This window comes from Salmo trutta, chromosome 18, assembly GCF_901001165.1.
Source record: "Salmo trutta chromosome 18, fSalTru1.1, whole genome shotgun sequence".
NCBI lineage: Eukaryota > Metazoa > Chordata > Actinopteri > Salmoniformes > Salmonidae > Salmo > Salmo trutta.
The window spans coordinates 23,435,889-23,462,448 of NC_042974.1; the positions used below are offsets into that span (position 1 = coordinate 23,435,889).

A 26,560-nucleotide genomic window follows, 5' to 3' on the forward strand; every position below is an offset into this window, starting at 1 on the left:
CATAAACAATTAATGAACATGCACCTGTGGAACGGTCGTTAAGACACTAACAGCTTACAGACGGTAGGCAATTAAGGTCACAGTTATGAAAACTTAGGACACTAAATAGGCCTTTCTACTGACTCCGAAAAACACCAAAAGAAAGATGCCCAGGGTCCCTGCTCATCTGCATGAACATGCCTTAGGCATGCTCCAAGGTGGCATGAGGACTGCAGATGTGGCCAGGGCAATAAATTGCAATGTCTGTACTAAGACAGTGCTACAGGGAGACAGGACGGACAGCTGATCCTCGCAGTGGCAGACCACGTGTAACAACACCTGCACAGGATCGGTACATCCGAACATCACACCTGCGGGACAGGTACAGGATGGCAACAACAAGTGCCAGAGTTACACCAAGAACGCACAATCCCTCCATCAGTGCTCAGACTGTCCGCAATAGGCTGAGAGAGGCTGGACTGAGGGCTTGTAGGCCTGTTGTAAGGCAGGTCCTCACCAGACATCACTGGCAACAACATCGCCTATGGGCACAAACCCACCGTCGCTGGACCAACAGGACTGGTAAAAAGTGCTCTTCACTGACGAGTTGCGGTTTTGTCTCACCATGGGTGATGGTCGGATTCGCGTTTATCGTCGAAGGAATGAGCGTTACACCGAGCCCTGTACTCTGGAGTGGGATCGATTTGGAGGTCGAGGGTCCATCATGGTCTGGGGCGGTGTGTCACAGCATCATCGGACTGAGCTTGTTGTCATTGCTGGCAATCTCAACACTGTGCGTTACAGGGAAGACATCCTCCTCCCTCATTGTGATACCCTTCCTGCAGGCTCATCCTGACATGACCCTCCAGCATGACATTGCCACCAGCCATACTGCTCGTTCTGTGCGTGATTTCCTGCAAGACAGGAAAGTCAGTGTTCTGCCATGGCCAGCGAAGAGCCCGGATCTCAATCCCATTGAGCACATCTGGGACCTGTTGGATCGGAAGGTAAGGGCTAGGGCTATTTCCCCCAGAAATGTCTGAGAACTTGCAGGTGCCTTGGTGGAAGAGTAGGGTAACATCTCACAGCAAGAACTGGTAAATCTGGTGCAGTCCACGAGGAGGAGACGCACTGCAGTACTTAATGCAGCTGGTGACCCCCCCTAATTTCTGTTAGTCCCATGTCTATGGAACTTGTTCAGTTTATGTCTCAGTTGTTGAATCTGATGGTCCTATAAATATTTACCCATGTTAAGTCTGCTGAAAATAAACGCAGTTGACAGTGAGAGGATGTTTATTTTTATGCTGAGTTTAGTAGGACAGTTCTACCAGACCTTAATGAAATGCCTATATTTAACCTGTTTGGTATAGGGGGCAGTATTGAGAATTTTGGAAAAAATATGTTCCCATTTTTAACTGCCTCCTACACCAACTCAGAAGCTAGAATATGCATATTATTGTTCAGGTTTGGATAGAAAACACTCTGAATTTTCTAAAACTGTTTGAATGGTGTCTGTGAGTATAACAGAACTCCTATGGCAGGCAAAAACCTGACAAGGCTTCAAGCAGGAAGTACCCTGTCTGACAAGGAGTCGTGCGTCTTACCTCTTTTTATTGAAAAGTAAGGATCTTAGCTGTAACGTGACAATTCCCAGGGCTCCAATAGGCTCTCAGAGCCCGCGAAATAACTGAAGGTTTACGAGGGAACCTCAGGTTGAAATATATTATCGCCTTTTGTAAGTGGATGCTCGGAGGACCTTTCAATGATGCGCGTGCATGAGTCGCTTCTGAGGAGAAATTTTATTCGGCTGTTTAGGCTCAATGCATACTCCCGGTCGGAATATTAACACTTCTCTACGACATAAATGGCATAAAAATTGGTTTTAAACAGCGGTTGACATGCTTCGAAGTACGGTAATGGAATATTTAGACATTTTTGACACGCCAATGCGCCATGCGCGACACCGCGAAGAAGCATTCTAGAACTCACGAACAAAACGTCGCTGTTGGAATATAACGATGGATTATTTGGGACCAAACCAACATTTGTTATTGAAGTAGAAGTCCTGGCAGTGTATTCTGATGAAGAACAAGCAAGGTAAGAACATTTTTCTTATAGGAAATGTGATTTTGGTGGAGGCTGAACTGGGTGGGTATCTAAATAGCTAGCCCTGTAATGCCGGGCTATGTACTTAGATTATTGCAAAATGTGCTTCATCCGAAAAGCTATTTTAAAATCGGACATATCGAGTGCATAGAGGGGTAATGTATCTATAATTCTTAAAATAATTGTTATGCTTTTTGTGAACGTTTATCGTGAGTAATTTAGTAAAATCACCGGAAGTGTTCGGTGGGAATGCTAGTTCTGAACGTCACATGCTAATGTAAAAAGCTGGTTTTTGATATAAATATGAACTTGATTGAACAGACATGCATGTATTGTATAACACAATGTCCTAGGTGTGTCATCTGATGAAGATCATCAAAGGTTAGTGCTGCATTTAGATATGGTTTGGGTTTATGTGACATGATATGCTAGCTTGAAAAATGGCTGTGTGATTATTTCTGGCTGGGTACTCTGCTGACATAATCTAATGTTTTGCTTTTGTTGTAAAGCCTTTTTGAAATCGGACAGTGGGGTTAGATTAACGAGATTCTTGTCTTTAAATAGCTGTGAAATAGTCATATGTTTGAGAAATTGAAGTTATAGCATTTCTAACGATTCAAAAATCGCGCCACTGGATTGAAGTGGCTGTTACGTAGGTGGGACGAAATCGTCCCACATAGCCCAGAGAGGTTAAACAGGCAATTCATTTTGGTGTTTTCCACCACCTTGACAAAGTACAAAATCCCAATCAATCTCCTGAGTAGCCCTAAAACTCACAAAAAGGAGATTACATTTAGATATTGGGTGCATTCCTCTGCCCAGGCGTTGCTGACACATGCAAGATCTTACAATTATCATGGTCCACAAACACCAACACAGTCTTGAAGGCACGACAACGCCTCTTCCCCCTAAGGAGGCTGAATGGGCACTAAGATCCTCAAAAAGTTCTACAGTTCTATGGCAAGGCGCTACAGAGGGTAGTGCGTGTGGCCCAGTACATCCCTGGGGTCAAGCTCCTTGTCATTCAGGACTCTATATCAGACGGTGTCAGAGGAAGACCACCCAACTCAGACCTTTCCAACTGCTACTGCATGGCAAGCGGTACCGATGCACCAAGTCTGGAGCCAACAGGACCCTGAACCTCTCCATACGACTGCTAAATAGTTAACCAATGGCTACCCGGACAATCTGCATTGACCCTCTTGACTCAATACATACACTGCTGCTACTGTTTATTATTCATCCTGTTACTAAGTCATTATTTTATCCCTACCTATTTGTAAATACACTACATGAACAAAAGTATGTGGACACTTCTTCGAACATCTCATTCCAAAATCATGGGCATTAATATGGAGTTGGTCCCCCCTTTGCTGCTATAACAGTCTCCACTCTTCTGGTTAGGCTTTCTGCTAGATGTTGGACCATTAATGCGGGGACTTGCTTCCATTCAGCCACAAGAGCATTAGTCAGGTTGGGCACTGATGTTGGGCGATTAGGCCTGGCTCACAGTCGGCATTCCATTTCATCCCAAAGGTGTTCGATGGGGTTGAGGTCAGGGCTCTGTGTAGGCAAGTCAAGTTCTTCCACACCGATTTAGACAAACCATTTCTGTATGTAACTCGTTTTGTGCACGGGGCACTGTCATGCTGAAACAGGAAAGGGCCTTCTCCAAACTGTTGCCACAAAGTTGGAAGCCCATAATCGTCTAGAATGTCATTGTATGCTGTAGCATTATTTCCCTTCACTGGAACTAAGGGACCTAGCCCGAACCAGGAAAACAGCCACAGAAACATTATTCCTCCTCCAAACTTTACAGTTGGCACGATGCATTGGGGCATGTAGCATTCACCAAAACCCAGATTTGTCCGTTGGACTGCCAGATGGTGAAGTGTGATCCTATTGATCATGCATCCTTGTGCTTTATTGCAAATGCCAAGTCACTCACCCACCATTGCACCTCACTTTATATGCATAGAAAGAGACATTTGCATGTGTTCATCTACAAAGCCCTTTTGGGTAAACTCCCTCTTTACCTCTGTAGTCTGGTCTCCTTCACCACCAGCAGTTACTATATCCGGTCTGCTGGGTGGTTGCTACTTAAAGTCCCCAGGACATTCACAGTATTAGGCAAAACTGCCTTCTCTTCTTGTGCACCAGACGCATGGAATAATCTACAATCCAAGCTTCATCTAGATTTGTTAGTACCACTGAATTAATTTAAAATATTGATGGGAGACTGTTACAGAGTGTAAATCTTTTTTTAGGCTGGATCATGTTGTTGTATGTTTTAATTATGTAAAATATTGATTGTTGCTGCCTTTTTGGCCAGGTCTCTCTTGAAAAAGAGACCCAGTGTCTCAATGGGCTTTTCCTGGTTAAATAAAGGTTAAATAACTAAAATCCCTCCAGAAAATGCGTTCAATGGCGGCGAGCTTTACACCACTCCAGCCGACGCTTGGCATTGCGCATGGTTAACTTAGGCTTATGTGCGACTGCTCGACCATGGAAACTCATTTCATGAAGCTCCCGACTAACAGTTCTTGTGCTGACGTTGCTTCCAGAGGCAGTTTGGAACTCGGTAGAGTGTTGCAACCAAAGACAGACGATTTTTACACGCTACGCAATTCAGCACTCGGCGGTCCCGTTCTGTGAGCTTGTGTGGCCTACCACTTCGCAGCTGAGCCGTTGTTGCTCTTAGACGTTTCCACTTCACAATAAAGGTGGCATCCTATGACGGTGCCATGTTTAAAAATCACTGAGCTCTTCAGTAAGGCCATTCTACTGCCAATGTTTGTCTATAGCGATTGCATGGCTGTGTTCTCGATTTTATACACATGTCAGCAAGTGTGTGGCTGAAATAGCCTAATCCACTAATTTGAAGGGGTGTCCACATAAACTATATATACAAAACTATCTAACTCAATTACTTCGTACCCCTGCACATCGACTATGTACTGAGCAAGATACGAGGGTAGATATGAGGGAGAGCTTGGTTTGTTGTTTTGAAAGAATGAAAAAGTGTTCTATTGAAAAAAAATCTGTTACTTGCTAAATTCTTAAATTTGGATCCCACGACACGGTTTGCCTCAGTTGCTGGTACCACTATATCGTCCAGGGATCCTGCCAACCAAAAGTTAGAAGAGCTGCTTGGCGTAGCAGCTAGCCTAGCTACTAACTAGCCATCAGCTAGCAAGATTTCCTGAACAGCTTGAACACAGCCTGTGACGTGGTTAGCCCTTCTGGCTGGGACCACGGATTTTCCCAGGCTTGTGGCTGTCTAAACCCCTGCTGTTTGTTGCTGTTTAAATCTGCCCTGCCTTGTCTGGAAATGCGTGGAGTAAAAGCGTTAGCCTACATTGCCACCATGGCTCCAAAGCCAAAGGTGGGAGTCATGAAGAGGACAGTGTTTCTCATTTACAGGTGAAGGATCTTTTAAATGAACAAAAAGCATTCTATAAGCAGTTGTTACAACAACAGGAAAATAGCTTCAAGAGCGTTGTCCAAATACTGATGAACCCAACTAACAAAATGGACGATCTGACCAGAGAGGTCCAGGACCGATTGCAATCAGCCGGTCGTCACTAGTTAACACAGCCACAAAGTCATAAACATTTCTAAAATGTATCTTAAAATTAAAATCTGTTTTTAAACCTTAACCACACTACTAAACTTATGCCTAACTTAAATTAAGAACAAAGAACACAATTGACTTTGTGGTTGTGTTATCTAGTGGAAACCTTGTCAGCCACGTCCGTAGCCATGAAGTGCTTTGAAAAGCTGGTAATGGCTCACATCAACACCATTATCCCAGAAACCCTAGACCCACTTCAATTTGCATACCGCCCAAACAGATCCACAGATAATGCAATCTCTATTGCACTCTACACTGCCCTTTCCCACCTGGACAAAAGGAACACCTACGTGAGAATGATATTCATTGATTACAGCTCAGCGTTCAACACCATAGTACCCTCAAAGCTCATCACTAAGCTAAGGATCCTGGGACTAAACACCTCCCTCTGCAACTGGATCTTGGACTTCTTGACGAGCCGCCCCCAGGCGGTGAGGGTAGGTATCAACACATCTGCCACGCTGATCCTCAACACTGGAGCCCCTCAGGGGTGCGTGCTCAGTCCCCTCTTGTACTCCCTGTTCACCCACGACTGCATGGCCAGGCACGACTCCAACACCATCATTAAGTTTGCAGACGACACACCAGTGGTAGGCCTGATCACCGACGAGACAGCCTATAGGGAGGAGGTCAGAGACCTGGCCGGGTGGTGCAAGAATAACAACCTATCCCTCAACGTAACCAACACTAAGGAGATGATTGTGGACTACAGGAAAAGGAGGACCAAGCACGCCCACATTCTCATCGACGGGGTTGTAGTGGAGCAGGTTGAGAGCTTCAAGTTCCTTGGTGTCCACATCACCAACAAACTAGAATGGTCCAAACACACCAAGACAGTCGTGAAGAGGGCACAACAAAGCCTATTCCCCCTCAGGAATCTAAAAAGATCTGGCATAGGTCCTCAGATCCTTAAAAGGTTCTACAGCTGCAACATTGAGAGCATCCTGACTGGTTGCATCACTGCCTGGTACGACAATTGCCCGGCCTCTGACCACAAGGCACTACAGAGGGAGGGTAGTGCGTACGGCCCAGTACATCACTGGGGCTAAGCTGCCTGCCATCCAGGACCTCTACACCAGGTGGTGTCAGAGGAAGGCCATAAATATTGTCAAAGACCCCTGCCACCCCAGTCATAGACTGTTCTCTCTGCTACCGCATGGCAAGCGGTACTGGAGTGCCAAGTCTAGGACAAAAAGGCTTCTCAACAGTTTTTACCTCCAAGCCATAATACTCCTGAACAGGTAATCAAATGGCTACCCGGACTTTTTGCATTGTGTGCCCCCCCAACCCCTCTTTTACGCTGCTGCTACTCTCTGTTCATCATATATGCGTAGTTACTTTAACCATATCTACATGTACATACTACCTCAATCAGCCCGACTAACCGGTGCCTGTATATAGCCTCGCTACTGTTATTTTTTCAGTCTTTTTACTGTTGTTTTTATTTCTTTACTTACCTATTGTTCACCTAATACCTTTTTTGCACTGTTGGTTAGAGCCTGTAAGTAAACATTTCACTGTAAGGTTGTATTCGGCCCATGTGACAAATAAACTTTGATTTGAGCCAGGTCGCAAGTGCATCGCGTGACACACCCCCATTAGTTAACATATCTTGGTCCCACTGATCCTGCCCCATGGTAACGACAATGTCGCATGAACTTAGTATAGTTTGCATGCTGCATATATGACTAGCAACATTATAATACTTTAATACTCACAAGGTAAGATTTAGTATAGTTATTAACCATGGCGCCCTTGCAGTCACCTGGTCCCCCAGCTGTGACGCGTTAGCAAGCTAGCTTCGCTAGTAGGTTAGGTAGCTACCTAACGTTAAACTCAACTCACCTGTCCAAATTCTGTTGCATTACCAATGCGATCTCTTCCGACATATAGCCAATAAACGTAAAACAACACTACAAACGTTGAGTGTTTAACGATGCAGGTTAGTTAGCTAGCTTGGCCTTGTTGAAAGCGGCGAGGCCTTCGAATAGTTTAGCTGGCTGGCTAGCTTGTTGGTTAGCCGAAATAAAGTAACTTCAACTATAAGCCAATTCCTTTGCGGTCATTATAAACAATGCATTACTACTCGACGCTTCGCCAGCGGTTTCACGTTAATAGTTTGCTCAAAACAAGTAATACTGTGTTTATCATGGATGCATCGCTGTGACAACTTGACTCCATTGACTGCCTGTCTCTGAGGTGATGCGTTATGCGTCACCAACAATAACAAGCCCGTCAGAGGCTGCGAAATCACACGTTTACAAGATGCCTGGGATATGTAGTCCGACCATATTTTATCTCCTTCATGTGGCCAAAGAATTATCAAATTAATGCTCTAACTTGTATAACGGACCTAAGAGGCACTACGACTACTTGGGAAGACTCGCATCATGAAGATACACATATGGCTACAGAATACTTCATATTGTGGTAGGCTTCATATATTATACCGAGCTGTCAGTAGCGTTTCAGGGCCACACGCTTCGGGAGTGCATCGCATTTATTGGCTAAGTTGTATCTCTATTGGCGACATTTTCTCTGTTAAAATGACTGCAAAATGTTGCAACAAGGGCTTTGCAGTCATGGAAGAAATTGGGCAAGTGTCGTCTGGGTACATTTTTTCATAATTACATGGGTCTGTGGTTTGGTGAAGAAAAGCAGCCACGTCTAATGATGATCCAATCAGACTATATATTGTTGCAGAAAAATTGACATTTTGAAACCCAATCATTAATTGTAATGAAATAGATGTCCTCGTTCAATACTAGACTACTTTCATGCCAAAAAAATGCATAGGTCTACATTTAAAATAAAAGCTTACCAAAACTATTGTTTTATTTTCGCCCAACTTTGCATTCTGGAGGAGTACATTAAAACTATGAAACTACATTTCCCTGAAGCCTCTGCATCATCCATGCGCTTCAGTCAATCAGCTGTTGAAGCAACTACTGACTACCTCCGCGCAAGGGTAGCTCATTTGTCATATCTAAACCCAGACGAGGCAAACAGAAATAGCCATATTTACAGTCCCAAAAGGTGAACGATTAAGGTAAATTGAATGTCATGTGAAACAGAAAACTGACACGGGTGTGCATGCGGTTGTTGCCGTGTTTGTTTGGTGGTATCTGTACAGTTGTAGATTAGGAGCTGTTGGATACGAATGTATTAATAACCCGCTTGTGAATGTATTGACTATCTTGTATAACCAACGCGTAGGAAAAATACGACTTTTAGATTGTCCAAATTGGTGTATTGTTTTTCTTTTAGGCTTGGTAAACTGCACCTATATTGATTAGGCTACTTGATGACCTTGAATTGGCAACGTTTATGCGTCGAGGAGAAAACAAGGACTAACTGGGTGTCCAGAATGCCTTGCAATATTTTCCATATATTTTGCTGCGATAAGTCTACCTCACACCACTTAGAAATATTCAGGAAGTCTGAGAATTAAAATAATGTGCTCAACCTAAATTTGACACAGCCTACTGCGTGTGTGAGCCGTTTTAGCCTATTCCGAATACCTTCTAAATACCACCATATGTGGCTTTATTATAGGCCACAGTTGTTATCTCTAGTAATTGATCATTAAAATGGACAAAACCATGCAGTCTCATAGTTCTCATTCAAGTGTGACTGTGCACGGCAGCAGTGGCTGTTCTAGACCATTTCAACTGGGGGGGCCAAGCTGGGGCCAGTTGTACTGTTAGAGGGGCCAGTTACATTAGACGTTATTGTTGTCATATCGTTTTCTTCACTGCATTGCAGGCATTAGCAGGCAAAAGACCATGTTCCGCGATGACACTGTCTAATAACGGATGTAAAAAAAGAACGATAGCAAAAATGTGTTATGTAAAAATTATTTCATACTCCACATTTAGGGGGGCCACAAGGGGGTCCAAAATTGTTGTCACAGGAGCACTGCCCCCCCCCCCAGAACCGCTAGTGCACGGCAGTCAAAATGGTTTTGATATGAGTAAATTGATACTGTTCTCACATGACCAGCGAAAGGCCTAATTATGTTTATAATGATGCTAACGGGACGCCCAGAATAAACGTATAGTGTATGATAGACTATACAAAATTAGGAAAACCAAATGTAATATAGCAGGCTATACGTTATAAATATTTTAGTTTTTATCAATGCAGACGGAACATAAATGCAGACATGCATGAAAGCAGAGGCGAAATACATAGCCAAGGGTATTCTCTCGAAACCTCAAGAGAATCTGTCATAGTATGAAAAGGGTCTTAGGCTTTTCCAAACGTAGATATGCAGATAGGCGTGGCCTCTGTTATAGCACCCATTTGCACCCTACACAGAAAATGAGCATATAAAAAGGAGACGGGCAAATTGACCAAGTTTAATGCAATAACTGAATCTGCCTGTCATCGTAACCTTTATAACATTCATGCTTTTAGGGTGAAGCTATGAGCCTCCCTATGTAGCAAGCCGTTCTGTCAAGTCACCTAAAATGTAGAACATGTCCAGCCTACTAGGCTGATGTCATACAAAAAAAGTCGCCTATAAGTGCGTCATATCTATAGCTACTGCAGCAATCACTGACGCAGAAACTTAAGGAAAAGTGGCCTTGCTCATTCCATAGGAAATAGCTATGTCTATCCATTTTTCTGAGAAGTGGGTTGGTCAAGGTGGCGTGTCTCTTTAACCATTTTTTGAAGGACGCAGCAGCTGTATTTATTGACGTATGCAAATGAACTCAGGGGTGGTTCTCGTGAGGGAAAAAAAACCAGGAACAAGAATCAGTTTCACATTGTAGTTCGGAGTTGCTGGGTAAAGGAAAGGAAAACGATACGTGGCGAATATTGGTGAAGGTCGGTGTCCTCCACGTGTATTTCCCGCATAGCCGACATCTGAGTGGAGCGCTGGCGTCCGAAAGGGTGAAACTATTGAATCTCTTGCTTTTAGTGCACTTTATTGTGTCACGTCGGTAGTCTTCGATTTTGTTTGCTGAATGGGTGATTACGAATTCGCATTGCAATTGGCTTGCAGCAGAACAAGTACACTCTTGAGTTCTCTGAAATATCATAACAACCCTGCGAGCCTAGTCTATGACATTCTCAATAATAACTCTGTTTTCCCCGTTTCAGCTCAGCAAACCATGCAGGATGATTTACTGATGGACAAAAACAAAGCCCAACCTCATCAGCAGCAAGATCCAACCATAGAACCTCCCTCCACCCCGACCCCCTCGGAACCCCCTACATCAGAGAGCCCATCAAGTGTGAGCTACCAAGCAGCTTCAGCTCTCAACAAAGAGAAAGTGCTGATGGAGTCTCCGATCCTGCCGGGTTTAAATTTTCATCAGCCGCAGGAAACCGGTGGCACCCTGTCCCCCTCATTTGGTAGCACTTGGTCCACTGGAACCACAAACACCGTGGACGACAATTTTTTTCAAGGAATACCCTCGGTGAACGGAACAATGCTTTTTCAGAACTTCCCCCATCACGTCAATCCGGTATTTGGAGGAAATTTCTCACCTCAGCTTGGCTTGGCACAGTCTCAGCAGCAAGCCCAGCAACAGCAGCAGCAGCAGCAGCCACCGCCGCAGCAACGGAGATCCCCTGTTAGCCCCAACCAAGGTCCTTTTCCACAGAGAACCGCATACAGTCACCAGTCTGTTATGAATAGCAAGGCTTCTTCACCTGCTTCATCTTCGGGTTGGAATAATCACCAAAATGCCGCTTGGAGCACAGCCTCTAATCCTTGGAGCGGTCTCCAGGCAGGCAGGGACCCGCGGAGAGCTGTGGGAGTCGGGGTTGGCGTGGGGGTCGGTGTAGGGGTGCCGTCTTCAATGAACCCCATCTCCCCGATGAAAAAGCCATATTCCAGCAATGTTATAGCACCCCCAAAATTCCCGAGAGCTGGTCCCCTCACCCCGAAATCTTGGATGGAGGACAACGCCTTTAGGACGGACAACAGCAACAACATGTTGCCTTTTCAGGTATGTTTGGATGTATAATAAGTAGCCTAACCTTTAATCCAATTTGACACATTTTCATAATAAACATGCGTTTAATTGACATTAATTGACAAGTGTATTAGAAGATGATTATGGTAATGTCTTCATGTCCACATCATGAGAGAGAGAGAGAGAGAGCATCTTACACTGCAGAAGTAGCCTATATGTTTAGTCTACTCATAGGTTGCATTTAAACACTCCCAGAGTGAGCTGGCATAATATGCAAGAAATGTAACCATTTGTTGCAATAACCATAGCTATAGACTAACAGAGTTCTCCATCTCTGTCGACAAGCTAGGTCTATAGTCTACGCTTTCAAGCATTCTACCAAATAATATTAACGGGCTGTGATTAATATTAGGTTATGTTGAATATTCTTCATGCAAATGGTTCAAGAAAAAGAGACAAAGTACTTTGATTTCAGACTCCTGCAACCCACACGGGCACCTGTTCAGATCATTAAAACAGCGTAACTCTTAATTATGACAATGTTTAAGAAGTGTCGCAATGGGTTGTTGCGTAGTGATGTGATTAACCAATTATGAAGTCATAATATTGATTATGCTATTATGACCTAATAATAAGGTTGTTATGCAGGCTATGCATCATTTCTTATTTTCCATTGGTGGACTGACTACTTTGAAAAACGACTCTGGAGGTCACATCCTACAATATCCTTGTGAAAATCGTTGCAATTATTGAGGAAAATGAATGTATGTATTTTGGAATAGCTCTTAAAGGGCACACTGCTCGTATGTGATTGGCTATTTTTAGTCTAGTGTGTGGTGGCTCTTCGACACGCTGCTGAGCTGCGTGCTGCTGTCATATGATGATGGAGTACTTTGTAACCAAATTATTATGGAAGTATCCGCATCGCTATACATTATTAGTCATAATTATGTTGTAACAAAGTGACATTTGAAACATTGCTGCAACTCTCCTATATCCGTTCACCCTCCCCTGTTTTACTGGTTTGTAAATTAATTATGTTCTGACTGTGTAAACTCTTTACTTTGATGTCACTATAGCCTAATGTGCTGTAGACAGTATCACATGACTTCAATTCTAATATTTGGACCAGTAGTTAATTTTTTTCAGTCCTAGTTATTTTTGAAAGCCGAGAGACAGAAATGAAAGAATTGCAATAGGCTTCAGTCGCTTGACAACCAAATAATGAACCGTGTCTGTTCAGTAAATTGTGACTCCATAGAATATTTAATTGTTTATGTAAAAAAAAATTGTCATTGTAGGGTATTTAGCTAGGCCAAAGCTGAAAGGGTAAGGTCCCTTTTTGAGGCATTAACTGTATTATTTCAAGCAAGTATTTTACTATAGAATGTAAGTCTCACATTTTCCATGCCTAGTTTGCTAGCACTGCAGTGGAGATAACCTAGGAGTCATGTGTGCCTTTAGTCAGTGATCAGTGCTGTCTCGGCGCAGCCTTATCAGATGTCTACAGCTACCTCAGACGCAAACCAATTAAATGCTATTCCATCTTCCCATTCTTTTTAGGCTATCACTTGGGCTCGATATATCTCCTTGTTCAAAAGCAGAGACCAAGGCATTGTTTAATGGAGATATATAGGCCTTGTAGAACTTTACACCGATACCAAACAATTTTTGTTCCAGCTTATTATGACTGATGGTTTGTGAGTGGGGGCTTACGTTAGCACAAGACTTAGAATGAAAACCTACAAGCAACGCAGCATTGCTGTCACTGCTAACAATGCAGAATTAATTTATTTTAAACTCATTGCAGCACAGTTTTCCCATATAGTACATTGCGTTCTGTGAAGCTCCTTTGTCTCCAACACCCTGAACAGATAGTGACTTAAGCATTGCAACTACTCAATGTCCAAAATAGGATTCAGAGACAGCCAGTTATTGGAAAGTATTTTTCAGTGAAAACGTGTGAAGTTGTGACAGCCTAGGACCTAGGCCCTCTCATTTACAGATTGTGTCAGAAGAATATTCACAATTACTAGCACATGCGATCACACACACATATTGTGTCGGATATAGTAAATGTGTATTGTACAGGCTGCTTTGAACATGCTCCAACCTCAGAAATAGGTGAATCTACTCACTAAATAGTGTACCAAATAGCTACCCCAGACTATCTGCATTGACCCTCTTTGCACTAACTCTTTTGACTCATCACATACGCTGCTGCTACTGTTTATTATCTATCCTGTTGCCTAGTCACTTTATCCCTACATGTACAGTTGAAGTCAGAAGTTTACATGCACTTAGGTTGGAGTCATTAAAACTCGTTTTTCAACCACTCCACAAATTTCTTGTTAACAAGCTATAGTTTTGGCAAGTCGGTTAGGATATATACTTTGTGCATATGACACAAGTAATTTGTCCAACAATTGTTTACAGACAGATTTTTTAACTTAGAATTCACTGTATCAGGTGTACCTGTGGATGCATTTCAAGGCCTACCTTCAAACTCAGTGCCTCTTTGTTCGACATCATGGAAGAAGCCACTGCTCCAAAACCACCATAAAAAAGCCAGACTACGGTTTGCAACTGCACATGGGGACAAAAATTGTATTTTTGGAGAAATATCCTCTGGTCTGATGAAACAAAAATAGAACTGTTTGGCCATAATGACCCTCGTTATGTTTGGAGGAAAAAGGGGGATGCTTGCAAGCTGAAGAACCCCATCCCAACCGTGAAGCACGGGGGTGGCAGCATCATGTTGTGGGGGTGCTTTGCTGCAGGAGGGACTGGTGCACTTCACAAAATAGATGGCGGCATGAGGTAGGAAAATTATGTGGATATATTGAAGCAACATCTCAAGACATCAGTCAGGATGTTAAAGCTTGGTCACAAATGTGTCTTCCAAATGGACAATGGCCCCAAACATACTTCCAAAGTTGTGGCAAAATGGCTTAAGGACAACAATGTGAAGGTATTGGAGTGGCCATCACAAAGCCCTGACCTCAATCCCATAGAACATTTGTGGGCAGAACTGAAAAAGTGTGTGCGAGCAAGGAGGCCTACAAACCTGACTCGGTTACACCAGCTCTGTCAAGAGGAATGGGCCAAAATTCACCCAACTTACTGTGGAAAGCTTGTGGAAGGCTACCCAAAACGTTTCACCCAAGTTAAACAATTTAAAGGCAATGCTACAAATACTAATTGAGTGTATGTAAACTTCTGACCCACTGGGACTGTGATGAAAGAAATTAAAGCTGAAATAAATCATTCTCTACTATTATTCTGACATTTCACATTCTTAAAATAAAGTGGTGATTCTAACTGACCTAAAACTGAATTTTTACTAGGATTATTGTGAAAAACTGAGTTTAAACGCATTTGGCTAAGGCGTATGGAAACTTCCGACTTCAACTGTACATATTTACCTCAATTATCTTGTACCCCTGCACATCGACTCATTACTGGTACCCCGTGTATATAGCCAAGTTATTGTTACTCGTTGTGTATTTATTACTCGTTTATTATTTTTTATATATATTTTTCTCTGTGTTGGGCAGGGCCCGTAAGCAAGCGTTTCACTGTTAGTCCACACCTGTTGTTTACAAAGCATATGATGAATATTTTGTATTTTATTTGATGCTGTGTGCCAGTTCAAGTCTACCTGCTATTCTTTAATCTCTTTCCCATATACAGTATGTCACATGAATGCAGGGTGAGTCCAGGTTGTGCTGGCATGTGCTCATACCCAACTGTTGTTGGCTGCTGGACAAAAGGTCAGGAATGTGTGGAATTCAACTTAACATGTCCATGTTAAGTTAAAAAACAAAGTCACATGAGCGTCTCAGAAGACGCCTTGAGTCGATTTGACATTGGGTTCTAAGTTAACATATGGAATTGTTTTAAGATTGTCATACCATGGATCATTTATCTATTTTGATTTTGAATTTTAGGACCCCTTAGGTATAAAAATAAAAGGTTGATCAAATCTAGAATTTGGCCTTTACTACTATAGCCCATAGAACCGCATTGAATAACACATTCATAAATAGAAAAAAAGACTATCGTGAAACTATCCCCTTTCTATAGTCGGGTCATATTAGTTTGTAGCTTAAACGGTTTGGATGCCACAGACAGAAGTTGGCACATCAGCGTTACCGACTTCAGACGAGTCCCGTGACACTTTTGGGGATCGTAGAGAAAAACGGAGAACGACATCGTGTTGATGAGTCTCCCCTTTCCAGAAAGTGGTCATAGTTTTGTAGGTCAAACCATTCAGAAACTACAGACGTTTTTGTGAGAAGAAAGATTTTCGGGATGTCTCAGTCTGACACACACCGCTGTAGTTCAGCCACCTTCCACCGCAGATGCGGAAGGCTGACATAGGCAGATGCGGTGGATGGCGACGATTTCTCAACCTTAAACTGATGGATTTTGATGGGGATTTTGGTATTATGTTACTTAGATTGGCACAGGGGTGCTTCAATTGACAATGACAAAAATCAATGTTTGTCTTACAAACCTGTTAAAGGCCCAATGATGCTGTTTTATATCAATATAAAATGTCTCGGCATAAATTTAAGTACCTTACTGTAGATTTGTCGCAACTCCCGCTCATGCAAACCTGCTGATTAGAAGGTCCTGTGTAGATTGAATTTTCAACCAGCAACTATCAGGAAATCACACTTTTTTTTTTTTTTTTATCTGTTAGTTTCATCAGCAGTTGTACAATACTATATAAAACACAGGAAAAACAGAATTTTGGATCGCAGTGGGCCTTTAACACTTAGGCCTAGCTCACCCAGTTGAGCAGACATATGGTCACCTTTTGTAAAAAAAATTTTTTTAAATAAAAATGCAATATTATATGCCTTGCAGAGACTATGCTGGCTGACTCTATGTACGTAGGACTCAGTGGTTTCTCCATGCAGCAGCACGATTGGATGAAGGTGGCCCTCCGGCAAGTCCAGAGGGGTGTGTCTTCATAGACAACAACTGGTGTGCTGCTTCCAGTGTGAAAGTAATCTTGAGAATTTGCTCACCTGATATAGAATACCTCAGCTGCATACATTTATCTACCAAGAGAGTTCTCATCCTTAATCACCATGGCTGTATACACATCGGTACCCCCCTGCCCGTTTACAGTGCTGTATATTTATGCACCCCCCCTGCCCTCAGAACAGCCTTAATTCGCCGGGCATGGACTCTACAAGGTGCTGGCCCATGTAGACACCAATGCTTCTCATAGTTGTCAAGTTGGCTGGATGTCCTTTGGGTGGTGGACTATTCTTGATACACATGGGAAACTGTTGAGTGTGAAAACCCAACAGCGTTGCAGTTTTTGACACAAACCGGTGCGCCTTCAAAGGCACTTAAATCTTTTGTCTTGGCCATGAATGGCACATACACAATCCATGTCTCAATTGTCTCAAGGCTTAAAAATCCTTTAACATGTCTCCTCCCCTTCACCTACACTGATTGAAGTGGATTCAACAAGTGACATCAATAAGGGCACGGCCGGCCGTCTCATTAGGCAGGATTAGGCGGCTCTCTATGGCGGCAGATTGTTTTTGGTCAGTTTAGCTCGTCAATGTCAATTTCTCTCAAACAGTGGAATCTGAGCGCTGATGCCGCCCTTTGATAAGCAGTGCCAAATTTGCCAAAAGCAGGGGCCCAAAATGTTTTGCTTGTCCATTCCCAGCACGCCTCTCCAGGGTGCTGTTGGAGAGACGCATCTCTGCGGCGCTCCACCAAAGTTCTGCCAAACAAACATTCAAACATAAATCATGTAGCAGATATAGTATATGGTAGAAAGAGTATGTGGCCTTTTCTGTAGCCTACAGGCTGGATATAAAATGTATGACAGTGTAATGAGACGGACACTTTTACATAATGCAGGTTTCTCCGATCAAATAGCCTAACCTAAATGACGCTCAATCAAATACAAAATGCGCTGTCATATTAAACAAACAACATTTCCTGCAAACAGGACAGGTCAAACTAAAATGTACAATCTGTTTACGAGGAGTTTCACCCCATTGTCACGATCAGTAGTTTGTATCTGTACATTTTGACAAGCTGATCATAGTGAAAAATAAAATACTTCTGCATTTGTCGCTGTGTAAACACACTGCAAATGGGCTCGCGACAACTCCTGATAAAGTTGGGTCATCTTTTATTGGCCCTGTCCCGATGTTGTTTTTTGGTGTTTTACGAACAGTAAACTTACCACATAGATGGGCATTCATAAAATAAAATTTCCAGCAACACTGTAGGCTACACCTCAGTAAGTACGGACCGACGCTGACGCCTTTTGGACCTCTTTTTTTGGTGCAGTTCTGGACCGGCCTTGATTTCGACATCCACGGACATGAGTTTTTGGTCCCGCCCAAATCTGAACCAATCATCGACGTCAGATTTTGTCCGGTCTGGACCAGCCTTGATTTGGCCCAAACATAGACGTCTATAAATGTACTTATTTTCAACTTTCATTCAGAAGCAAAAATTAGCCTGATTTCAACATCTGGAAAATACATTTATTTATATATATGTGTGTGTGTAACCTTTTATTTAACTAGGCAAGTCAGTTAAGAACAAATTTTTATTTACAATGACTGCCTACCCCGGCCAAACCGGACGACGCTGGGCAAATTGTGCGCCGCCCTATGGGACAATCACGGCCAGATGTGATACAGCCTGGAATCGAACCAGGGATTGTAGTGACGCCTCTTGCACTGAGATACGGTGCCTTAGACTGCTGCGCCACTCAGGAGCCCAACATCCTGAAAATACATAATCTCAACTTCATTCAACTGGAAATGAGCCTTTTTTTTATGTACAGAAAATATGCATTTTCAACATTCTGGGAAATGTATATTTTAAACGTATGGATAATACCTTTTATTCAGAACCTACATTTAACCTAACTTCAGGCTTTTTGTTTACTGGGCCTATTCTAGTTTTGCGGGGGGCGGCATTTTTTGGGCTCTCGTATGGAGGTAGAACGGCAAGGACCGGCCCTGAATAACGGATCATAGCTTTCACCTGATCAGTCTATCATGGAACAAGCAGGTGTTCTTAATGTTTTATATGCAGTGTAAATCAGGCAGTGTCGGAGGAAAGCCTGAAAAATTCACTCCAGCCATTCATAGTCTGCTACCTTCTGGCAAACGGTACCGAAGCTCTCGGACTAACAGGCTCCGAAACAGCTTCTACACCCAAGCCGTAAGACTGCTGTTACCCAGGCTATCTGTACTGACCCAATCTTGCATCGACTCTATGCGCACACACAAGATTATATATAGGGTTCCTTAAGTTATAAAATGCATTTTACCAAGACAAATAGGATTATTCATGTTCTGAATCGTTCAGTGGGGTCTTTCTCTAACATATTATAATTTAAAAAGTTTTATTTTGTAACCTAATACATCTGATAATAAGCACAGAGCACTTTTATGAGGGTTTTACATTTTGTGGTCATCTTCCAAATTGTTATCATGGCTCGCAAATAAACATTTTTTTTTATGACACGAGCGGTATTAATTGTAAAAGGCTTTGAAAAAGAACACGAACTTTGCATTAATATGAACAGCATATACTAAAATGTCTTAAAATCGATATCTCATCTCTTTTTTGTTTCATGTCTTCTGGATTTTAGAAGAAAGATGAGTTCAATGGTAAGCCTGTCAGGTAGCCTTAATTCTCACGCAGCATCCAGCCTAGCTGATGCGATGCGATTTTCCAGTTTTTTTATAAAAAAAATGTAACCACTTTTTTAGTCTCGCTAATTTTGATAGAGACATGAGGTTTGGACTATTTGGTTTTCTAAGAGGATTATCAACACAATTTACATATTTTACCCATTGGTCAAAATGTGTTTTTGATTGGATATCCTACTATATATATATATATATATATATATATATATATATATGACACTCCCAAAACTTTCACATACACAACACACGCGCATACCGACAACACATACATGCACATACTACACACACACTTTCACACATCATATGCTGATGCTACTGTTCTTTATTCTTACTCTTATTATTATCTATCCTGATGCCTAGTCACTTTACCTTGCCTTCATGGACATATCTAACACAAAAACCTCATACCTCTGCACATTGATCTTATACTGGTACTCCCTGTATATAGCTCTGTTCTTGTGTATTTTATTGTTCTTGTGTTACACTTTTATTTTTTTTACCCCCTTTTTTCCCAACTTCAATTACGATCTTTTCTCATCGCTGCAACAGCCTCGGGAGAGGCGAAGGTTGAGTCATGCGTCCTACTTAACACCCCCCGCTTAACCCAGAAGCTGCTGCACCAATGTTTCGGAGGAAACACCGTTCAACTGACGACCGAAGTCAACCTGCAGGCGCCTGGCCTGCCACAAGGAGTCGCTAGAGCAAAGTAACTCTGCATCGTTGGGAAGGGCTCGTATCCTTGAAATGCTTGCTTAAGTCCACTCTGATATCCTGGTTATAGGTCGTGCCGGTTGCACCAGTTGGTCGTAAGTAACTCTACGTCCGACGTAAAATGTGCTCTACACCGGACATAAAAATTATACCTGTTGTAATACAGGTGTTAAATGTCTAGCTAGTTAGTGGTGCGCTCCAGTAGTGCTTCAATCGGTGACCTCACTCGCTCTAAGACCTTGAAGTAGTTGTATCCCTTGCTCTTCAAGGCCCGTGGCTTTTGTGGAGAAATAGGCACTGATTGCTTCAGGCAGTTGTTGTGTTCAGAGGGTTCTTGGTTCAAGCCCAGGTTGGGACAAGGAGAGTAATACTGTTAGTTGGACCACCTGGGCGAAAGCCCAAGGGTGTCTACTCGAACATTCTCCATGGTTACACTATTCTCCATAGAAACAGAAAATGAAAACTTCAATAACAGAACATGGCGCATTTTCTCTACTGCATCGGAGTGCTGAAGCGCAGGTTAGTAGCCTAGTTTTTCAATAGCGGCAAATAACATGACACTGAAATAATAGGTCACGGTGTTGCGTTACCACACGGTCTTATTGTGTTGTGCTCCCACTAGGTTCCACTACCTACCTGGAAAGATAAGAATGGCACCGAAGAGGACATGCACCGTTGTCGCTGCCACAGTGGTATATCTGCATGGAGAAGAGGCTGCCCCATCCCATGACTGAACAAGGGTGCAGAGTTAAGGAAAACCATAGGGAACCTGCCGGTCCAGATGACATTGGAGGTCGACTGGCCCGGAATCACGTCATTAATCAAATGTAGCCTATAGACCCCTTTCCAGTACACTACACACTGACGTCACGCACAGATGCGCGAGGCAGTAAGAAAGCCATCGCCATCTGTGCCCATTCAACATAGCTTTACGTTTTTATTACTTCTAAACAACATTTTTGGGTTCTAATACGCTTACAATTATCTTTTGATTCTTGCTTGAACAGTTGCTAAGATTTATATTTGTTTGTGATCTTTGCAAAATAACAATTTTGGATGCAGTGGTTCTTAGCTAGAATGCTAACGCTCGTTAATATAGAAGTGCATTGGAGATGTTGTACCCACTGTGACTATTAAAACCTACCCTAACCAGAAACCGTGGATGGATGGCGGCATTCGCGCAAAACTGAAAGCGTGATGCACTGCATTTAACCATGGAAAGCGGTCTGGGAATATGACTTAATATGAACAGTGTAGTTATTCCCTCCGCAAGGCAATCAAACAAGCGAAATGCCAGTACAGGGACCAGGTTGAGTCGCAGTTCAACGTCTCAGACACAAGACATATGTGGCAGGGTCTACAGGAAATCAGACTACAAAAAGAAAACCAGCCATGTCACAGACACCGACGTCACGCTTCCAGACAAACTAAACACCTTTGCCTGCTTTGAGGATAATACAGTCCCACCGTCGCGGCCCGCTAACAAGCACTGCGCCCCCCCCTCTCCTTTTCCGTGGCTGACGTGAGTAAATTATTTAAACGTGTTAACCCTCGCTAGGCTGCTGGCCCAGACGGCATCCCTAGCCGTGTCCTCAGAGCATGTGCAGACCAGCTGGCTGGTGTGTTTACGGACATATTCAATCTCTCCCTATCCCAGTCTGTTGTCCCCACATGCTTCAAGAAGGCTACTGTTCTTCGTGTACCCAAGAAGGCAAAGGTAACTGATAACTGATTACTATGGCCCCGTAGCACTCACTTCTGTCATCATGAAGTGCTTTGAGAGACTAGTCAAGGATCATATCACCTTCACTTTACCGGCCACCCTAGACGCAATCGCCATCACACTGCACACTGCCCTGTCCCATCTGGACAAATGGAATACCTATGTAAGAATGCTGTTCATTGACTATAGCTCAGCATTCAACACCATAGTACCCTCCAAGCTCATCATTAAGCTTAAGGCACAGGGTCTCGACCCCGCCCTGTGCAACTGGGTCCTGGACTTTCTGACGGGCCGCTCCCAGGTGGTGAAGGTAGGAAACAACATCTCCACTTCGCTGTCTCTCAACACGGGCCCCACAAGGGTGCGTTCTCAGCCCCCTCCTGTACTCCCTGTTTACCCATGACTGCGTGGCCATGTACGCCTCCAACTCAGTCATCAAGTTTGCCGACGACACAACAGTAGTGGGCTTGGTTACCAGCAATGACGAGACGGCCTACAGGGAGGAGGTGAGGGCACTCGGCGTGTGGTGTCAGGAAAACAACCTCTCACTCAACGTCAACAAAACAAAGAGGATGATTGTGGACTTAAGGAAACAAGCAGAGGGAGTACTCCCCCCCCCATCCACATCGACAGGACAGCAGTGAAGGTGGAAAGCTTCAAGTTCCTCTGCATACACATCACAGACAAACTGAAATGGTCCACCCACACAGACTGTGTGTGAAGAAGGCGCAACAGCTCCTCTTCAACCTCAGGAGGCTGAAGAAATTTGACTTGTCACCCAAAACCCTGACAAACTTTGACAGGTGCACAATTGAGAGTATCCTGTCGGGCTGTATCACCGCCTGGTACGGCAACTGCACCGCCCATAACCGCAGGGTGGTGCGGTCTGCACAATGCGTCACCGGGGGCAAACTTCCTGCCCTCCATCAGCACCTGATGTCACAGGAAGGCCAAAAAGATCATCAAGGACATCAACCACCTGAGCCACTGCCTGTACACCCCGATAACATCCAGAAGGCGAGGTCAGTACAGGTGCATCAAAGCTGGGACCGAGAGACAGAAGCTGTTTTTCAATCTCAAGGCCATCGGACTGCTAAACAGCAATCACAAATTCAGAGAGTCTGCTGCCTACATTGAGACCCAAATCACTGGCCAATTTAATAAATGGATCACTAGTCACTTTAAATAATGCCACTTTAGAAATGTTTACATATTTTATATTACTCATATGACGTGTATATACTGTATTTTATACCATCTATTGCACCTTGACTATGCTGCTCGGCAATCACTTCTCCATATACTTGCATGTATATTTTCTCATTCACCCCTTTAGATTTGTGTGCATTAGGTAGTTGTTGGGGAATTGTTAGATTACTTGTTAGATATTACTGCACTGTCGGAACTAGAAGCACAACCATTTCGCTACATTTGCATTAACATCTGCTAACCATGTGTATGTGACAAATAAAATGTGATTTGTAAATAGAGGCTTTTTTTGCAGGTGTTCTATAAGAACTCCCCCTTGTTCTGCCAGCAACTTGCGCGTTTTCAAACACAGAAATGGGTCTATAGGTCTAGGCTAAATGAGAGACTGAAACTTCTATAACCAACCAATTAAGAAATATGTTGTAATGATTAAAAGCCATATCCTCATTTCTTTCCTTCAACATTTTGAAAGTCTTATTGGTAGTATTTACAAATGCAAAGACAACACTTAAAATTATTGTAAAATACATGTATTTATTTATTATTCAAAGGCTAATAGGCATATTCGATGTACTATTTATTATTGTTGGCTACAGTGTAGTGTATGTTTTTCCCCCTCACTCTGCAATGGTCTGTTGATGTTGCTGCTCAATGAACCTAATTTCTTGAATTTAATTTATTTTTCTCAAGCTCCCATTTTAAAAAAAATGTTTTTTTTCCTCAGTCTCCGTCTATCGCCTTCTCTATGAACGTCAACTGCATCTCATTTAGCTGGTCTTGTCCTGATGCACCCTGCTCTGGCTCTGCGTTGTGGCTGTAAACGATTTGTCCGGGCAGCTCGAGTCAGTGTCTAAAAGAGATAACAAACATTGAAATGATAACAAGTAGCCTTAATAGGAGAGTGGCCAGCTTGTTGCATGCAGACAGTGGTCACAAGAAATAGAAAGACCTAACGAAGGCAAAGACAACAGTGGTGCCTTGAAATATCCCGCACATATAGCCTCCACCTGGTAGTTAGGTAATGATAAATGAATGGTTTTAGTTTGTACTGTTGCTATTGATCTCCACTACTCGGCTGCTGTTAGTGGATATGGATCTTGAGCTTTTTTTTATCATCTTTGTCATTCTGCTGGGTGAATGCGCGGGGTGATGCCGTGCTGTCCGCACCATCCATTCCCATGAAGGCAGGGGAATCTGTGCCAAATATATAAGCTATGTTGCTGTAAGGCAATGTTTTAGGAGCAAGACCTCCTCCCGTAGGTGGGTTTTTCAGGGCACCTGCGTCTTTTCTTGCTCTTCTCATGAGATCTTTCCCTTCTTTCGCACCTTCTCTACTGATCTGCAGCCAAACTCCCCATTCTCATCATTTACTTTATTATACTGAACAAAAATATAACCGCAACATGTAAAGTGTTGGTCCCATGTTTCATAAACTGAAATTAAAGATCCCAGACATTTTCCATATGCACAAAAAGCTTATTTCTCTCAAATGTTGTGCAGAAATTTGATTACGTCCCTGTTAGTGAGCATTTCTCCTTTGCCAAGATACCACACCTGTCAGGTGGCTGGATTATATCTCGAAGCTGATTAAATGGCATGATCATTACACAGGTGCACCTTGTGCTGGGGACAAAAGGCCACTCTAAAATGTGCAGTTTTGTCACACAACAGATGTCTCAAGTTTTGAGGGAGCATGCAATTGGCATGCTGACTTCAGGAATGTCCACCAAAACTGTTACCAGAGATTGAATGTTCATTTCTCTACCATAAGCCACCTCCAACATCATTTTAGAGAATTTGGCAACTGGCCTCACAACCGCACACCACGTGTAATCACTCCAGCCCAGGACCTCCACATCCGGCTTCTTCACCTGTAGGATGGTGTGAGACCAGCCACCTGGACAGCTGATGAAACTGGGTTTGCACAACAGAAGAATACCTGAACAAACTGTCAGAAACGTCTCAGGGAAGCTCCTCTGCGTGCTCGTCGTCCTCACCAGGGTCTTGACCTGACTGCAGTTCGGCGTCGTAACCGACTTCAGTGGACAAATGCTCACCTTCGATGGCCACTGGCACGATGGAGAAGTGTGCTCTTCACCGGGCAGGTGGCAGACAGTGTGTAGGGCGTCGTGGGCGAGCTGTTCGCTGACGTGAACAGAGTTCCCCATGGTGGCGGTGGAGTTATGGTATGGGCAGGCATAAGCTACGGACAACGAACACTATTGCGTTTTATCGATGGCAATTTGTGTGCACAGATACCGTGACGAGATCTTGAGGCCCATTGTTGTGCCATTCATCCGCCGCCATCACCTCATGTTTCAGCATGATAATGCACAGCCCCATGTCACAAGGATCTGTACACAATTCCTGGATTCTGAAAATGACCAAGTTCCTCCATGGCCTGCATACTCACCAGACATGTCACCCATTGATTATGTTTGCGATGCTCTGGATCGATGTGTATGACAGCGTGTTCCAGTTCCCGCCAATATCCAGCAACTTCGCACAGCCGTTGAAGAGGAGCAGGACAACAGGCCACAATCAAAAGCCTGATCAACTCTATTCGAAGGAGTGTCACGATGCATGAGGCAAATGGTGGTTACAACAGATAGTGACTGGTTTTCTGATCCACGCCCCTACCTTTTTTTTAAGGTATCTGTGACCAACAGATGCATATCTGTATTCCAGTCATGTGAAATCCATATATTAGGAACTAATTTATTTCAATCGATTTGATTTCCTTATATGAACTGAAATTGTTGCGTTTCATAATTTGGTTCAATGTAGTTAAAAATCCTCCAGATGAAATGTTTTTCTTCTGTTTGTTGCAGTGCTATTGAACTTAACTGTCAGAATCTCTCGATGTTTGCTATACATCTCTATGGTTTTTCTTATTTCTGAATCTGAAAATGTGACAAATATGCTATCTATCTCGTTATTTACTTTTGGAAACTGATTGTAACAAGAAACGAGCACTGCCTAGTAGCCGTCACTTACGCCGGACTTCGCTACGACTAGTGTTATTTTTCGGTTGGTGCAACAGGACGTAGCCAGACCCAAACTAGCATTTAAGACCACTTTATTTATTATTATTATTTTTTTTTACGTCCAACTGGTGCAACCGGCCCCAGATGTGGAGACAATTTTAAGAATAGGGAGCAATGTTAACATGGTCTGTATCCCACATGCTGGTGTATTAACACAATTAAAGCAGTGGTGGAGTAGTCTGATAGAAGCGGTATATAATGGGTATCTCCTCAGAGTCCTATTCATTAGGGCCGAACGTTTCAAAACGTTTTGTGATGGAAAATGAAAACAAGCATTTCTTATAGGACAAGTTCATGTAGTCCCTCCCTTTTATCTTCCATTTTGTGTCTAATGAACACAACCCAGGTCTTTTAGCCACTGACTGTGAATGATGCCCTTCACTCTCTTTGTTCAGGATCAGGAGAGTGCATGGTGGTGGAAAAAGAGGGGAGGCGAATGAAAAACTCAGCATTTTAAGTGTTTACCGTTTGTACCAAGTGGGCAGATTTTTATCTGCCGTGGCAGT

At 43.2% G+C, this 26,560-nt stretch overlaps 2 protein-coding genes across 10 annotated transcripts in view; one reads left to right on the top strand and one right to left on the bottom strand.

The window, feature by feature from the left end:
• The window catches only part of marchf5 (membrane-associated ring finger (C3HC4) 5), a 53,216-nt gene extending 45,294 nt beyond the window's left edge, over positions 1-7,922 (bottom strand). For both annotated transcript variants that reach the window (XM_029698062.1, XM_029698061.1), the window contains exon 1: positions 7,565-7,922. In XM_029698062.1, the coding sequence (XP_029553922.1) occupies positions 7,565-7,608 (44 nt within the window). In that variant the 5' untranslated portion in view covers positions 7,609-7,922. The remainder of the gene's footprint in view (positions 1-7,564) is intronic.
• Positions 7,923-8,017: 95 nt separating this feature from the next.
• The window catches only part of cpeb3 (cytoplasmic polyadenylation element binding protein 3), a 68,395-nt gene continuing 49,852 nt past the window's right edge, over positions 8,018-26,560 (top strand). For 2 of the 8 annotated variants that reach the window (XM_029698070.1, XM_029698071.1), the window contains exons 1-2: positions 8,020-8,149; positions 10,829-11,682. In XM_029698070.1, coding sequence (XP_029553930.1) covers positions 8,110-8,149; positions 10,829-11,682 — 894 coding nt within the window. In that variant the 5' untranslated portion in view covers positions 8,020-8,109. Of the gene's footprint in view, positions 8,150-8,630; positions 8,769-10,361; positions 10,619-10,828; positions 11,683-26,560 lie in introns of those variants that run through there. The other 6 variants (XM_029698063.1, XM_029698064.1, XM_029698065.1 and 3 more) reach the window with 6 other exon arrangements.